This window comes from Benincasa hispida, chromosome 3, assembly GCF_009727055.1.
Source record: "Benincasa hispida cultivar B227 chromosome 3, ASM972705v1, whole genome shotgun sequence".
NCBI classification, from domain to species: Eukaryota; Viridiplantae; Streptophyta; class Magnoliopsida; order Cucurbitales; family Cucurbitaceae; genus Benincasa; species Benincasa hispida.
Genome location: NC_052351.1, coordinates 36,043,245 through 36,060,514, shown reverse-complemented (window position 1 = coordinate 36,060,514; position 17,270 = coordinate 36,043,245). Strand labels below are relative to the sequence as shown.

At 30.3% G+C, this 17,270-nt stretch overlaps 2 protein-coding genes across 2 annotated transcripts; one reads left to right on the top strand and one right to left on the bottom strand.

The window, feature by feature from the left end:
* Nucleotides 1-5,898: 5,898 nt before the first annotated feature.
* On the top strand, nucleotides 5,899-10,307 carry LOC120073721 (probable rhamnogalacturonate lyase B). The gene is made up of 12 exons (XM_039026525.1): nucleotides 5,899-6,086; nucleotides 6,334-6,418; nucleotides 6,736-6,857; nucleotides 7,066-7,116; nucleotides 7,510-7,626; nucleotides 7,810-7,929; nucleotides 8,035-8,170; nucleotides 8,344-8,514; nucleotides 8,616-8,774; nucleotides 8,883-8,989; nucleotides 9,072-9,162; nucleotides 9,279-10,307. The coding sequence occupies exons 1-12, from the start codon at nucleotides 5,956-5,958 to the stop codon at nucleotides 10,071-10,073; spliced, it is 2,085 nt and encodes a 694-aa protein (XP_038882453.1). The 5' UTR covers nucleotides 5,899-5,955; the 3' UTR covers nucleotides 10,074-10,307.
* LOC120073722 (8-hydroxygeraniol dehydrogenase-like) lies at nucleotides 10,233-13,067 on the bottom strand. The gene is made up of 5 exons (XM_039026526.1): nucleotides 12,882-13,067; nucleotides 11,572-11,685; nucleotides 10,935-11,448; nucleotides 10,691-10,844; nucleotides 10,233-10,591 (listed from the first exon to the last, which is right to left on the bottom strand). Exons 1-5 carry the CDS (start codon nucleotides 12,977-12,979, stop codon nucleotides 10,386-10,388), a joined length of 1,086 nt encoding a protein of 361 aa, XP_038882454.1. The 5' UTR covers nucleotides 12,980-13,067; the 3' UTR covers nucleotides 10,233-10,385.
* Between the last annotated feature and the right edge of the window lie 4,203 nt (nucleotides 13,068-17,270).

Genomic DNA, 17,270 nt, shown 5'->3' with positions numbered 1-17,270 from the left:
TTGTTTTGTAATCCTTTGAACAATAGTGGTCAGACAAAGATGCCTATAACCAGACACTGCTGAAGCTAGGGGGTTGGTTCAAGAAGAATTATGAAGGGATCCATACTTACTAAGTGGAGGGAGACAGTAATCTCATAATGTTTGTAAAATCCTAATGTTTGTATTACTTGTAATTTGTGTTTTCAAGGCCTGAATTATTGTACAACCTTTTAAATTATAATTTCATAGCAGAATTTGTGGATTAAATATAATAGGTTACAATCCATACATGAATAATATATCATAGCTACAACGTTCAATGATGATGTGTCATGTTATACTTTTTGACCAAAAAATGGATTCGGCAACGGAATTTAAAAAAATTAGACAGATTTGGGCTTCAATGTCGGTTAATAATTAAAAAAAAATAGAGGCTTTAATGTTGGTTGCAACCGACATTGAAGGCTGTGTAATTGAAGCCCTTTAATGTCGGTTTAAAACTGACATTAAAGGGCTTTAATAACACTATCTTTAATGTCGGTTGTCAACCAACATTAAAACTCGAATTTCTTCTAGTGTTTTGTCACATTCACTCGTGATTGAATACATTGCTTTTAATGTGTTTGATAGAATTTCTAGCCAAGATTTCAAAGAGGCAATAGTAATTATGTGCTGAATAGCTGACTAACCTAGGATACACTAATTACTAGATTTGGAGAACATGAACATCTATTATGCACTTCAAGCGATGTATGCGGCCCACCGGAGAGAACAAGATGTAAGAGAATATAATGAGCTTAAAAGTGAAGTAAATGAACTAACCTCTCTTTTTTCTTCAGGGAGGCTTGATAGAGGTCAACTAAGTGTTTTGACATACGATAAGTACGTGACCAATGTCCAGTCATTCTGCATCGGAAGCATTTATTTTCAACACTCTTTGATCTTTTATCTTGTGGAGCTTTTCCTTTGTGATCATCATTTTGTGTGGTTCTTATGAAATTTAAATGATTAGAACGACCACCACGAAAATAATAATTATTTCTTCCTCTACTACGGTCATGACCTCGACCACGACCTCGACCATGATTATTAACATTCACTTCAGGGAATGGTGTTGTTCCAGTTGGTCGAGATTTGTGGTTCTTCATCAATAACTCGTTATCTTGTTCGGCCACGAGAAGACATGAAATTAGTTTAGAATATTGTTTAAAACCTTAAGACATGAAATTAGTTTAGAATATTGTTTAAAACATTTCTCTCGATATTGCTGCTGCAAAAGCATATTTAAGACATGAAATGTAGAAAATGTCTTCTCTAACATATCAGCATCAGTAATTTTTTCTCTGCATAATAACAATTTCGAACTGATTTTAAATAATGCAGAGTTGTAATCACTTACTAATTTGAAATCTTGTAGCTTCAAGTGCATCCATTCATAACGAACTTTAGGAAGAATAATTGTTTTTTTTATGATCATACCTCTCTTTCAAAATTTTCCACAAGATATGGGGATCTTTTATTGTAAGATACTCCATTTTCAATCCCCCGTGGAGATGATGACAAAGAAAAATCATAGTTTTTGTTTTGTTCTGACTGGATGTCGTATTTCCTTCTTTAATAGTCTCCCCAAGATTCATAGCATCCAGGTGGATTTCGAAATCAAGTACCCATGACAAATAATTATTGTCGTTAATATCAAAGGTGACAAATTCAATTTTATGAGATTTTTCATGGCAACGCTATCATAAAATATTGCACTTATGTTAGACATTTAATAGATATTGCATATGCAAAATAATATTCAGTTTATTAATTATAATGAAGAGAGAAAAATCGGCATACCTTTAGGACCTACCTTTAGCGGGAAAAACGACAAGAGCTCGTGCTGATAACATGTTGTGAAATTGAAGAGCACAACGGGAACACAGATATGGAGAAAATATAATATAATAATAATAAATAAATAAAATATAAAATAAAATAAAATAACTAAAATCATAAAATAACTAAAATTATAAAATTGGATATGAAAATTAATATAATTTTAAAGTGGATTTCTCATCAATGTGCATTCTATTAAGATCCACAAAATGTCACTATTTATAAAAAAAATGACAAGTAGGATGTGGACTTACATGGACACCAAGCATGAACTATTATAAGGCACGTGGACAATATGAAAAATGACACATGACTTTTAGGATACTAAGCATTGATCATCTATTTTATGATATTTATAATAGAAAGAGAAAAAAAGAAAGAAAAGAAAGAGAGCTACATCATAAAATTACAAGTATGATTTATCCATTTATCGAGAAATTTTTTATTGAAAATCTACTTTCATTTAATCTTAAATCGAAATTCTCAAAATTATTAAATAAAATCATTCCTTTTTGAAAGTTTGTTATGCATTTAATTTGAATATAATGAAGTTATTTAAGGATATTAGATAATATAAGAATTAATTTTTTTTTTCCATTTAACATGAATTATAGATAAATGTGATGATTTTTTTTTAAAACGTGAATTAGAGAAACAATGTGTGTGCTTTTTAGAAAAGAAAATCTACAATAATTTATCTACTCTCAGTGAAATTAAATAAGATATCCCTATAATCGTCAATTAAAAAATGTAGGAAAAAAATCCATGGTTTCTCCTCATAATACTTTTAAAAAATATATAGATATATAAATATATAGATTCTGATAGGTTGGGAAAATATTAAAGTTTCCTTTTTATAGGCTCAAGTCCCCTTCCCCTATCTTAATGAATCAATATGTCATTACTATAGTAATAATCTTTCAGACGGTTTCAAATAACATTTTATAGGCGAAGTTTCATTCACACGTTTCAATAACTTCTATATATCTTTACTAATCATATAATAATAACATTGTTGTAGATGAAATTTGGTCAAATAAATAAAATAAAATATCAGTATAAGATAAGTTAAGATAAAATTTAATCAAATTTGTTTGAAATTAGGAAAAACTCATATCCTAATCCTATGAGAGTTAAGTTAAACCTCAGATCAAATCCTGTATAAATATAATCGTTATGACATTAATTTAAATTTTTTACTTCTTCTCTATTATATTGTACTTTAACATCTGAGCCAATTTTTTTTTTTTTTTTTTTGCTATTCCGTAAAGATCATATAGCGTTTCTCAAATAATATCCAACAATATCCAAGCTTTGGGATAATGAGTTACTAACTGTTGTTTAGTTTGATATTTAAAGATTATAATAGATGACAAATTTCATTATCATGTCGTCAAATATATTAGGACATAAAAAACAATTTACAAGTACGATAAATATTACCTATTTTTGTATCTTCATTATATGAAATGTAAGAGGATATACCTACATATATCATGACATATCACAAAATCCACTTTAATTAATATTTCTTAAATATCAGAGTTACATTCCATATTATTATTTTCACCGTAAATGACATGCCTCTTTTAAAATCGAAGTTTAGTTATTTTCCATCTCGACAAAACATTGTAATAAAATAAATAAAAAAAATATATTTATATAATTAGATTATAACCATTTAATTCTTTATTAAATATATTCTGGTCTCTTACAAATAATTTTTAGTTTGTTCAAAATATTAAAATCTAGATAAGAAGAAGGGTCGTTGGAATACTTTTCTAATTTCTTGGTCAAAAGACGGATAAGTCTGTTATGGGCAGAGCTTAAACACATAGAATTAGAGTTGGGATTAGGTTGGCTAGTGTGTTTAAAAGTCTAAAGAAATTAAAATAACATTGACCTAAACGATTATCAAAATAACATATTTGCATTAATCAATTTTGTAAAGTTAATTCATATGATTTTGTGTGTGTATGTGTGAACCTAACATAAAACATTTATATTCTTCAACAGACCTTTCAAAAATCTTTTATAATTTTCGCGATTGGAGGCATATATCTTTACCATTAATTAATCTCCAAAGTGGGTTTTGACCTAATTTGTTTGTTATTGAACCCGTTTCCCCTTCTCCATTGTTTAGAAAGTTGGTTTGAGCCTACCAAATGAACCTAGTTTCTTGGAAAAAACAATCTTTTTAGTCTCCGAATTTTTGGCAACAAATGTGTTTGATCTTTGAAGTTTTAAATTAGGCATTTTAGTCCATAAACTTTCGATAATAGATTTAAAAGGTCCTCTTCATTAATAGTACTTTTAAATTAACAGATTTGTCCAAATAGATTATTCAAATGCTGACTAAGTTGATGATTTGAATTTAAATTTGTCTCATAAAGTTTGTCTCATGAAGTAACTTCACGAGAAATGAACTCAACTTCACGTCATTTCTATGTTTTGTCTCTTAAAATTATTTTATGAGACAAACTTCATGAGAAATGAACTAAACTTCACATCATTTCTATCGTTTGTTTCATGAAGTTCGTCTTCGAGATGAGCTTTAGGAGAAATGAACTCAACGAACTCAATTTCATGTCATTTCTGTCTTTTGTCTTGTGAAGTAACTTCATGAGACGAATTTAAATCCAAATCATCAACTTAGTCAGCAAGCTACATTAGTATTTAAATAATTTATTTGGACAAATCTGTTAATTTAAACAGTTCTGTTAATGAAGAAGACCTTTTAAACCTATTATTGAAAACTTAAGGCCAAAAATAATTAATTTAAAAATTCAGGGACCAAACACACTATTCCAAAAGACTTGGAGACTAAAAATGTATTTTTCTTTAATTTCTAGTATTATCATCAAATTAGTTACGTAAATAAGATTAATTAAGGTAACATTGGAATATTATTCTATAAATTAAATTATTTAAGTATTAGTTATGGAATATAATATTCATAATTAGTTAACTTGGATAATAAATATACAATAAACAAACAAGAGGAAAAGTAAAGTAATCCGGCGTTGTTTTGTGTGTCAAAAAGGGCCTTATTTTTCATACATATATATAGGAAAACAAACTTAATGGTGGTTGGGTTAAATTTATTCTTGCAGCCACATTAATCATCCAATAAAAATTTGGTGACAATATTTTATTTTAAAAGTTAAATTATTATAGCTTTTACTATGTTATTAAAAAAAAAAAAAAATCATAATATAGGTATATATGGGCACTTTTGAAAGTTGAAAAGTTCCTTGGTTGGAGGAAGGGAAAAATCAATTTCCCTAAGAAAATTCAAAAAAGGAAATCAGAAAAGCAATGATATATTGGTTTTAGAGAGGGAATTTAGAAGTTCACCTAATTCAATTACCCATTTAATACTTTAAATGTCTCTCTCCCACATGCATGCCACCACAGCAACTGCCTCTCCCAATTTGTCAAATATTGGTATAACACCCACAAACCACTTCCAAATTTATATATTTACCAAAAAAAAAATAAACAAAATAAAATAAAATAAAATATTTATTTCCATATATATTTTCTCCCAAATCTAGCCATTCTACCCTTTTTTTAAAAAAAAAAAAAGAATGATTCCTTTTATGTTATATTTTTCAAATTTTGAATAGAATAAATCATCTTTTGTATATATTACGTCTAGAAATAACCCAATATCTAATGACATCTTAATATTTTCCTTTCCACTTTCTAAATAGGAAGATTTTTATATTATATTTATAATATTCCATATTCCGTATTCAACATTGCCCCTCCCTAAAGTTATAAAGACTTAAGTCGCAACCTGTTTGAGACAAAAAAAGCTCTCTTTTTTTTCCCTTCAATAAAAAAACATCTGCTTGTTTTGCAAATATTCCTTTTTTTTTTTCTTCATAAATAGGTAACCTCGTTATTATTATTATTGGTCCATTATTTAATCCATGCAAATTCATTTACACCCTTTTTCTTCCTCATATATATTAATTATTAACCTTTTGAGGAGAGATAGTTTAATATGTATTGATGTTTTGAAGTTCATATGTTATTAGAACGTTATTATTGTTCATCGAAACTGCTTCAACAAAAGGACCAAAAATAATGGAGAAGAAAGGCAAAAGAAGAAGGCAACAGAAAAAGCTTGAGCTCTCAGCAATGGCCGCACTTATTTTCTTATTCTTCAGTTTTACTCTCGCCAAGGCCAAACCACAACAACAACAATCCTTCCAACAGTAAGGATTTTTTCTTTTTTTTTTCGTTTTTCCTTCTTCTTCTTCTCTCATATTATTATTTTTTCGTTGCATTGTTGTTGTTATTACTATTATTCTTTTTTAAAAAAATTTGAGCAGTATGGGAAAATTTTGGTTAAAATCATGATTAAATAGACTGGACGTTTTTGGGTATTGTTTTTTTGCCCGATAAAGGGTTCATGGTTTGATTTTGATTTTGAATATCTTTGTTTAATTTAATCAATTGTAGAAGAATGAGAAGAAATCTGGTGGAGAACAACAACAAACCAACGTTGTCACGCGACGTAACATTGGAATGGCAGAATCATGGACAGGTGACAATCTAGTAACTTCATCCTTCTTCCTACGTTTGTATATTTTATACTAAAAAACCATGTTTATAGGAAAAATAAAACTTTTTGGTACCAGATTACATTTAGTTTAGTCTGAAAGATATTATTGAATCAATTTATATTTTTATATTATAATAGATTTTTTTATGATAGAGACTAAAATTGTTAATATTGATTTAAAAAAGTCAAACAAGTGAAAATCAATATTAATTAGGAAGAAATTAATAGAACCAAACAAGTGAAAATTAATATTAAATTGATTTTAATTTCATATTATCTAACGATATTTTTCTTTTCAGGTGGTAATTGACAATGGCTTAGTTCGAGTCACATTATCTCGTCCAGATGGCAATGTTATTGGCCTAAAATATAAGGGTATTGATAACGTACTTGAAATTCACAATGCACAACATAATAGAGGGTAAATTTCTAAAATTTCCTCCTTTTTCTATATAATTTAGTATCACAAAAAATTTAAGTTGACATTTATAATTTCAAATTTTTTTAAATAATAATAAGACCAACTAGTTCATTTATTTATCTTAAATTAATCATCTTTTCAATTGGGCTACATGAAAAGTAATAAAAATAATTACTTTGTTTAATGGTATTATTGTTGACTTGTGTAGATATTGGGACGTGGTTTGGAACCGGCCGAATAGAGCTAGTGCCACTGACAGGTAACTACAAATAATTTTTAAAATTTTATTTTAACTGAATTATGTTCGTAGTTATTTTAAATATATATCAATTAATAGATAATTATATTTTATTATATTTATAAATAAGTTGATTCATAATGTTATATTTGAAAAGAACTCTAAAATTAATTTGGGAGATTTTTATATTTAAACTTTTTTTTTTTTTGGAAACGGATTCTTATATTTAAACTAGTACTTTATAGTTTAATCGTTGTCAACCTGAAAAATAATAAGATAGTTACACTTTTTTTATTTATTTATTTTTTTTGCTTTGTGATGAAGTGAGTTCCAAGTATTTTTTTTTTTTTTTAATTTTATGAATAGAAAAAGGTAATAAAATTATTCTATATATAATTTGATTCATTCTTCCAGAGTAAGGGCGACAGAATTCAAAGTGATCACGGTGAATAGTGACCAAATAGAACTTTCATTCACCAAAACTTGGGATCCTTCTGATTCTTCTTCACTCCCTTTGAACATAGACAAAAGGTGCTTTTTCTCTCCCTACATTTTTTCTTTTTCCTTAATTGTAAAATAATAGTTTTCTAATTATGTTTCATGTTTCCATAATTTGATTTAAATTTAAAAAAATGTTACTAAATTAACTCATCTTTTTTTTTTTCCATAAGTCAAGTGTATAAATTTTAATTTTGAAGTCGGAAAAAATTTCAGATACATTCTACGACGCGGCGATTATGGATTCTATTCATATGGCATATTTGAAAGATTAGATGGATGGCCTCAAATTGACGTTGATCAGATTAGGATTGTCTACAAACTCCAAGGGGACAAGTAAGTATTTTTCAAGTTAGATTAATTTTTTTTTTTAACAAAAATCAAATTGAGATATTAAAAAAAAGCTTATGTTATGCTTTTTGTTATATAATCAATGGTTAGGTTTCATTACATGGCAATATCAGACAACAGACAAAGGATCATGCCAACGTTACAGGACCGTTTGATGGGACGACCTCTAGCTTATCCAGAGGCGGTTCTCTTAACACGACCGATCAATTCTAACCTCAAAGGAGAGGTATATAGATAAATATAAAATTATGTGGAGACTTTTAGCTAGATGTACACATGAGGAAAAATGACTTTTTGTCCCTAAGTTTTTGGGTCCTTTTATTTAGTACATTTATTTTAAAATGTTATACGCTAATTTGAGTTTAATTTTAATTTGGGGTGTGTTTGTGTGTGGTGTAGGTGGACGATAAGTACCAATACTCTTTAGAAAATATGGAGAACAAAGTTCATGGATGGGAGTCGAGTGAGCCACACGTGGGATTCTGGATGATCACGTCCAGTGATGAGTTTCGCACGGCGGGGCCCGTCAAGCAAGATCTCACTTCCCACGTCGGCCCCACCACTCTCTCTGTAAGCCCAATACCCGATTTGCATAATAATTTTCTTTTTAAATTTAATTAATTAATTTATTTTTATCTAAATCATAATTTTCTTTTTTTTAAAAAAAAAAGATGTTTGTAAGTACACATTATGCGGGTAAAGAAGTTTCCATGAGATTTGGAGAGGGAGAGGCTTGGAAGAAGGTTTTCGGACCGGTTTTCACTTATCTGAACTCGGATCCGACCGGCACAGGAAGTCTCGGTTCACTATGGGAAGATGCTAAAAACCAGGTATTATTTATGATTATATCTTTAATTAAAAAGAAAAAAAAGAAAAAGAAAAACAGCCATTTGGAGCTATTTATTTATTTTGTAAAAAGGGAAATAATTTAAAATCAGATGAGGATAGAAAGGAGTAAGTGGCCATACAACTTTGTTGAATCCGGAGACTTTCCATCGTCGGACCAAAGAGGCACCGTGAGTGGTCGATTATTAGTCCGAGATAGGTTTGTTCCGTTGCTTTCATTTATCTTTTCAGCTCTCGTCTTTGTGGCTAAAAATAAAAGATTTCGTTTTCTTCTTTGGCAGATACGCTAAGAACTCACACATGTGGGCCGATTCGGCTTATGTGGGCCTCGCCGCTCCCGGGGAATCGGGGTCTTGGCAAAAAGAAAGCAAGGTAAACGTTTTTCTTTTTTCTTTTTATTATCATATAATTCTTAGACACAAATAAATAAATAAAATCTAGATGTAGCCACTGTATAAACTAAGCATTGTCCTTGTTTTAATTCATAGGGATACCAGTTCTGGACACGCGCGGACGAGCAAGGATACTTCTCAATCGACAATATAAGGCCTGGAAATTACAATTTATATGCTTGGGTACCTGGCGTCGTTGCCGATTACAAGTATGACAAGGAAATCATAGTTACACCAAGAAGTTCCACCAACCTAAACTTGTTGGTCTTCCACCCTCCAAGACAAGGCCCAACTTTGTGGGAGATTGGCGTCCCAGATCGAACGGCGGCTGAGTTCTATATACCGAATCCCCAACCCACCCTCATGAATCGCTTTTACAATAATTCTAAATTCCACACCCAAGATAATTTTCGACAATATGGTCTTTGGGAACAATACTCTGAATTGTATCCCAATCAAGATCTCGTCTACAATGTCACCACTGACAATTACCGTCGCCACTGGTTCTTCGCTCACGTCACCCGAGCAACTACATCCGATAACTATGAGGCAACCACATGGCAAATTGTGTTTCGTCTTCAAGGGCCTAAACAGACTGGTAACTATATGCTCCGATTGGCCTTGGCCTCCTCTACCGACGCAGTCGTCGATATACGGTTCAACAACCCATCTGCCACACGGCCTCATTTCTCGACCGGGTATTGGTCCTCGGGAAAAGATAACGCCATTGCCAGACATGGGATTCATGGCCTTTATTGGTTATTCAACTTCCAGGTTCCCAGCCAATATTTGGTAGAAGATGAAAACGTAATCTATCTTACACAGAGAAGACATACAGGACCTTTTCAAGGAGTAATGTACGACTACATACGATTTGAAGGTGTAGAGTAAAACCAAATACAAATAGGATAATCACTGATGACCCAATTTATTCATTTAAATTCATTATTATAATTATAATTAGTATTATTATTGTTAGATAGGAATCTTGTAATTTGAGTTAGTTTTTCTTTAGTTAGCCAATCTCTCTGTTTTACTCTTTGTTTCCAATATCCAAAATTCGAGACAATTTCATATTACTATAACCCAATTATCAAAACAAGTTCCAATAGAGGGAAAAAGAACCCCAGCTAATGCTCTCTGCTAATACAATATCAGAAAGTTGACAAATGCTCGAAGACTTTTTTTGCCCCCTCATTTTTTTTAACTGCTAGGCTTCAATGAGTTGGCAATGTCCATGACAAATCGATACTTAACATCCTGTTTCAGCATCCGTTCCATTGCCTTGTTGACTTCAGCTATCGGAATCACCTCGACATCCGCAGTTATGTTATGTTTGGCAGCAAAATCAATCATCTCTTGCGTTTCCTTCATCCCTCCAATGCAACTACCAGCCATTGTTTTCCTACCTGTAAATTGTAAGAGCAACGAATAATATAGTTATTATGGAGTGAATTTCAAATTTTCTTCTTCCACGACGAGCTTTATGAAATGATTGATTATATTACCATCAACAAGAGCAAAGGCTGGGAGCTCAAGTGGCTTCTCTGGTAAACCAACCATAACATATTTTCCATGTGTTTTTACAAGAGATAGCAGAGGCAAAAGGGGATGTGCAGCAGAGACCGTGTCTATGATACCATCCAAAGTCCCTCCAGCAGCCTAAGCCAAAAGATATCATATCATTACTCATACTTTCATACATAAAAACAAAACAAAAGCAATAAAAATTCAAATCATTACAAATCTCACCTGCATTTGCTCTTGATCACGGCTGACCAAGAATGAATCAGCCCCAAGATGTTCAATAGCCTCCTGCTTCTTGTTAGGCGAGGTACTAATCACAGTAACCTTAGCGCCAAAGGCCTTAGCAAATTTGATGGCTACATGGCCAAGCCCACCGAGGCCAACCACGCCGATTTGCATTCCAGGCTTGTCAAGTCCAAAGTATCTCAAGGGGCTGTAAACCGTGATACCAGCACACAACAGCGGAGCCGCGGCGTGCAGAGAGATGCTGTCGGGAATGCGAACAATGAAATGCTCGTCAGCGACCATACAGTCAGAGTAGCCTCCGTAGGTTATGGTCCCGTCGGTGTCCTTGGCAGAGTAGGTGAGGATCATTTTGGGACAATAGTTCTCAAGGTCATTGGAACAGTTATCACAGGAGCGGCAGGATCCAACCATACATCCTACGCCAACTCTGTCTCCGACCTTGAAATTCTTTACTTTGCTTCCAACCTCTGTTACCTCGCCCACGATTTCATGACTGCAAATCCAAACCAACAACAACAACAACAACAAGCACACTTGAAACTAAGAACATGATCATCATAATTCATAACAGTAGATCAAAAAGGAAGGCGAGAAAGAAAAGATAGAGAGGACGCACCCAGGAACAATAGGGTAAATGGTATTGCCCCACTCATTCTTCACCATGTGAAGGTCAGAATGGCAAATTCCACAGTAAAGAACTTTAAAAGCTACATCGTTTTCCCCAGTTTCTCTGCAACCACATTTCGTCGGTCCAACCACAGTACAAATAATCGATATATGTTTCATTAAAGTTGTTTGCTGTACAATTATTATTGAGCAAGTAATGCATTGATGCATTCACTCTAATCACACACGAAAAAGAATAAAAATTATTTTTTTAAAAAAAGAAAACTTAACTAAGTGGCAAACTCAAAACCAGTAAATGCACATCTCAACTTATCTTATGGGACAGCCACCTGATTCCATAGAGTATTTGGGTATCATGAAAACTCTAAGATATTAAATCTTAGATAGGTAGCCATCATGTATTGAACCTATAGTCTCTTAACTCTTTATCATGAATAGCTCATAAATAAAAGTTAAATTATAATTTTGGTCCTATCAGAATTGAGTACCTATGGTTGATTTTAGTCCTATTAATTTTAAAAATTAGGAATTGAGTACCTATGGTTGATTTTAGTACTATTAATTTTAAAATTAGGAATTAAGTACCTATGGTTGATTTTAGTCCTATTAATTTTAAAAATTAGGATATAATTAGTATGATTTGATAAAATTCTCCTAATTAGTCACACAAATAGTCTTGTGTGAGCATAGCTCGACAACTATACATAAATATACCAAGAAAATTAATGATACTAATAAATGTTTTTTAAATTAAACAGTCCGGTCCAAATCAATTATTTTTTTAGTATTAATCGATAACTACGATATTTATTTTTTAAAAAAATCGATGACTACGATATCTTTTATAAATACCCCTAAAATCAATTAAAAAATCAATTAATCCAATATGAACATAAAATATTAATAACAAGTAGCCCAATAATGGAATTAAAAAGAAAAAAAATGAAACCAACAATTTAATTTAGAAGTAAAAAGAAGTTAATTATAAATTAGATAATTTATATGTAAATTTTTAGAGTTCATCCGGGGGCCTATATATTTTATTAATATATGGAAAGAAAAATGAGATCTCATAATTTGAATCCTTGATCCAGAGAGAGAACACTTTAATCCCCACCTCGTACTGAAAAGGTCGTAATATTCATTGTCCCCATGGAATATTCTAAACAAAATATGAACATCAAAGGCACATGCAAGCGCTTCTCAAGAAAACAAGAAATAAGCTGTATATTTTTCTTTCCATTGATCAGCATTTCACAAATCGAGAGGGAAAAATAAAAAGAAAAAAGAAAGAGGAACCTTCTGGAGAAATGAAATGGAGAAAGATGGCCGGAGGTATCGGTGGCGGCCCATCCGAAAGCCTTCTTAGGATGCTCTTCTGCCGGTGATTTCCCCATCAGAATCAAATGAAAAAAACAAACAAGATTTGAAAAAAAAAATACCAAAATGCAGATTTGAAGGCCACTCAATGGTTGAGAGTGCAACTCAGTGCCCGGCTTTAAATACTAATCTCCGAATGCATACAAAAAAGAAGAGAAGGCCACGCTTTTTGGGCTGGGCCGAACCGGGTCGGGTCCACCTGACATATTGCCTGACCTCAGCAGAAGGTAAATGGGGCCCATTTTGGCGGGTTTGAATTTAGGTACGTTTTTACTTCATCTCCTCACGTGAATCTTCTATACTTTCCTTGTTAGATCAGAGACTTAGCACCTCAAGATTTCCATTTGTAAGGCCACTTTGGTAGGTGAATAGAGAATTTTGATAACCATCACTTTAATAAAGACAAACTTAGGGATTGTTTGGAGTTCAACATGAGATGATATATCCCTACATCCTATATCATCTTAGCATTTAGAGACTCATTATCCTATCTCATCGATTTTAATTGTTTGTGGTTCCATTTTCAAAACATGTTTTGTATCTCATCACATTTTTCTTCCGTGTATCGTATATCATCTCAGTGCCCCATACAACCCCTTATAGTTTCATGTATATATATATATATATATTTTATTTAAAAATTGAATTCTAATTTAAACCATTATTTATTAAAATGTATTTGATATTATATATTCATAAAGCATAAAATTAATTATAGTTATTTATTAATGTTTAGTTGACGATAAATTATTATAAATTTATTTATGACTATGATTTATGTTTAAAGAAAATTATATAATTATTATTTTGTAATATTATATAATTTATAATAAATTGCATAATACATAGTGTATTTCTAATTATTTTTATTTTTATTTAATAAAAATGAAAATATAAAAATGTTGTTTTTAGTATTTCCACTATTTAGATCACAAGATTCGAAAATAGTTTTTAGAAACAAAAATCGGATCATCTACCAAACACATATTTATTTAATGTAATGAATCTAAAAACATAAAACATAATCTAGATTTTCTATCATACATATCCTAATTTTCTCCTCTTTTCTTTTTCTTGCAAAAGAAAATCAATAGTCTAACGCGGTGGTGACGGTGACGGAGATCTCGTGTTTGATTAGGAGAGAAATTTCTTCTCCCTCCCTTTCTATTTTTTGTGTAATCAAATATTTATTGTTAGGTAAGTGAACATTAATTATGTTTGTACGATCATTCTTTTATTGGTTATTAAATGGACTAATTATTTTTGTACAATCATTCTATTCACTTTTAGTACAATAGGTTAGAAGGATCTGAATTATGTATCTCTTGATTGTTGATACGTACATGTCGATTGAATTAAGTCAACTTTTATTTTGCGCATTCCACTTTAATCAATACACAGTAAAAAAAGACTAACAATTATTTATAAAAAAGAAAAAGATATCATATGACATATTGTGATTGGAGAATTGGATAGATTATATGAATATAGATACAACACACATGCACCTAATTATTTTTCTTTTATGTTTTTTTTTTCCCTTTTGAAGTACATCTCAAAAAACAATCTCAAATTATTTTCAATGAATCATTAACGTATGTAACAACTATGTACTCAATTTAAGGAAAAAAATTTTGATGATTGGTTTGATGTTTGTTTACATATCATATATTGAGTATACTCAACTATTTATTTGAAAATGTCAAAACAAACTTAACTCAATTGATAAATAACATATATTAGTGATAAGAGTTAATGTAATACGAATTGACCAACCTCTCCTATACTGAAAAAATGATTAAATTGAAAATATAAAAATATGTTGTAAATAGAATAAGAATTTAGAATAAGAGTTTTTCAGTCCTTAATAGTATTTAGCAAAAATAGGCCTTAAATGGGTGGTTGGATGGATGGAGGGAGTCTTTAATTGGTGTCAATTTATTGGGTTTTGTTAGTTAGGTGGATGGATTTAATTTGGATACTATTCCACCATGTTCTTTCAGCCACGTAATAAATGTGTTACACAAGTTGACTAAAATTAACTGAAACTTGACTGAATATAAATGTGTTTGGAAAAATATGATTTTCAATATTTCTCCCAAAAAAAAAAAAATCATAAATTCTAAGGGTGTGTTTGGTGTGTGATAAAAGTAGAGAGTTGAGTTGAGTTGAGTTGAGTTGAGTTGGTAATTATTATCTGGAAAGTTATATTATCTGAGGTAGTTAAATTGTCTATGTTTATTTGCAGAGTTGAGTTGAGTTGATAATTATTGTATGTGTTTGTTGTGCAGAGTTGAGTTGAGTTGGGGACCTGATGCAGTTTTTTATGAATGAGATTAGTTCTATTTTTTTCTGTTTGTTTTTTATTTCATTCTTTTATTTTTTTAGTTTTATGCTTTGTTATTGTTGATTAATTTTCAAATATACATGTATTTTCTCAAATCATTTATGACATAAACTGGACAATTTCAATTTTTTTTTCTCAATTTGTAGAACATAGTAGATTATTTTTCATATATTCTTTTCAAAAACTGTAATAATTCTAATTTTCTTCAATCGGTAAAACATAACAACAAAATATATTTCATATTGCTGCTCAATTAATTGGTATATTGTATATTGTATGTATATATATTGAATGTTTACATATATATTGAAGGTAATTATCTCAATTACTAATTGGTATATTGTATGTATATATATTGAATCTTGCTAACTTAACTTTATTATTTCACATATCATACAGTTTATTTTTATATAATATGAATAGTATATTTGGAATTGAAATTGTACATAGGATAATTACCTTTCATTTGATTATGATGGTGAGAATGTGATATAGTACAGTAACATTTTTCATAAGATCACAAAAATAATATGAACCGACCGAATATGTGGCCGTTTCCAAAAAAAAGTCACAAATAATGTTCTTTTCGATACTAATAATATTCGTGTCATAATACAAACACAAAAATTACATGTCATGACGTATGCAGAAGTTATCATTCTTTTCGACATGACAGTCCATTGTCCATTTGCTCCTGAAAGGGTAAGGTATTTGGCAGATTATGTTTCATGATTAAGAAAGAATAGCAAACGATGTCAAGTGTCAGTATTGGGCATATTGGGTTATAGTTTAGATTTAGGATATTTGTAATGCATAGTAGAATAAGAGAAAAAATCTAAAAATATATTACATTTTAAAAATATTTACAAATATGGATTAGTTGACTAGTCAATCTTTGAATATTTTTTTTTTAATTTTTAATTTCGCCCTCCTTGTCTTATTTTGTTGCATAACTTTTTTTAGTCTTTTTATTTTATTTCTCTTCTTTGATTTTTGCTTCTTCCCTCCCTATTTTCATTTTATTTTCTTTCTTAGTTTTTGCTTCTTCTCTCTTTTTTTTTTTTTTTTTTTTTTTTCCTTTTTATTTTTTTTGCTTCTTTCCTTTATTTTTTTATTTTCTTTTTTTTCCTTCTTTTTCATTTTCTTTCTTCAGCTCTTACTTATTCTTTTTTTTAATTTTTATTTTCTTCCATTTCTCTGATTTTTGCTTCTTCCCTTATCTTTTTTTATTATTATTTTATTTTCTTGTCTTTCTCCGTTTTTTGCTTCTTCTCTTTCTTTTTCTTTTTCTTTTTTAGTTTTTCTTTCATTTCTTTAGTTTTTGCTTCCTTTTTTCTATTTAATTTTCTTTCTTTTTCTTCAGTTTTTGCTTCTTCGTTTTCTCTTATTTTAAAAATTTTTCTTTCCTTTATTTGAATTATGAGGCTGAGTTCCATACGCATGACTTGAAAGTATTCAATTCATAAGTGACTTAGTACCAACAAGCCAATCATCAAGTTTGATTATTATAACAAATAATAAATATAAATAGCAAATGAAAGTCTATCAGTGATAGCCATTAATATTTTCTATCATTGATAGCTTAATCTTTGATTATATTTTCGTAGTTAATAGCCACTTGTAGAAATCTATCATTGATAGCCAACTTAGTGAATTTAATTAATAAAGTTGAATCTCGAACTAAAATGTAAGTGGAATGCCTAGGAATTATCACTAATAAAATGTTTATCAGTGATAGAAGCTATCATCGAAAAGAAAAGAGACTTATAAATGTTTGGGAAGGACAAGAAAGGGGAAAAAAGATGTTCAGTGGTTATGAATGATAGAAGCTACTACTAATAGCATGTTACCAATGATAGGAGCTAATACTAATAGCATGTTATCGATGATAGAAGTTATCTGATAACACGTTATCGGTGATAGAAGCTACCACTGATAGCACGTTATCAGTGATAGAGAAC

What these genes read in the sequence shown, in the direction of transcription:
- LOC120073721 (XM_039026525.1), top strand. Translation starts at nt 5,956, where the DNA reads ATGGAGAAGAAAGGCAAAAGAAGAAGGCAACAGAAAAAGCTTGAGCTC. An exon ending in CAACAACAATCCTTCCAACA is followed by an intron (nt 6,087 to 6,333) that starts GTAAGGATTTTT and finishes AATCAATTGTAG; the next exon opens with AAGAATGAGAAGAAATCTGG. An exon ending in CGATTATTAGTCCGAGATAG is followed by an intron (nt 8,990 to 9,071) that starts GTTTGTTCCGTT and finishes CTTCTTTGGCAG; the next exon opens with ATACGCTAAGAACTCACACA.
- LOC120073722 (XM_039026526.1), bottom strand. Translation starts at nt 12,979, where the DNA reads ATGGGGAAATCACCGGCAGAAGAGCATCCTAAGAAGGCTTTCGGATGG. An exon ending in ATTTACCCTATTGTTCCTGG is followed by an intron (nt 11,449 to 11,571) that starts GTGCGTCCTCTC and finishes TTGGATTTGCAG; the next exon opens with TCATGAAATCGTGGGCGAGG. An exon ending in GTGATCAAGAGCAAATGCAG is followed by an intron (nt 10,845 to 10,934) that starts GTGAGATTTGTA and finishes CTTTTGGCTTAG; the next exon opens with GCTGCTGGAGGGACTTTGGA.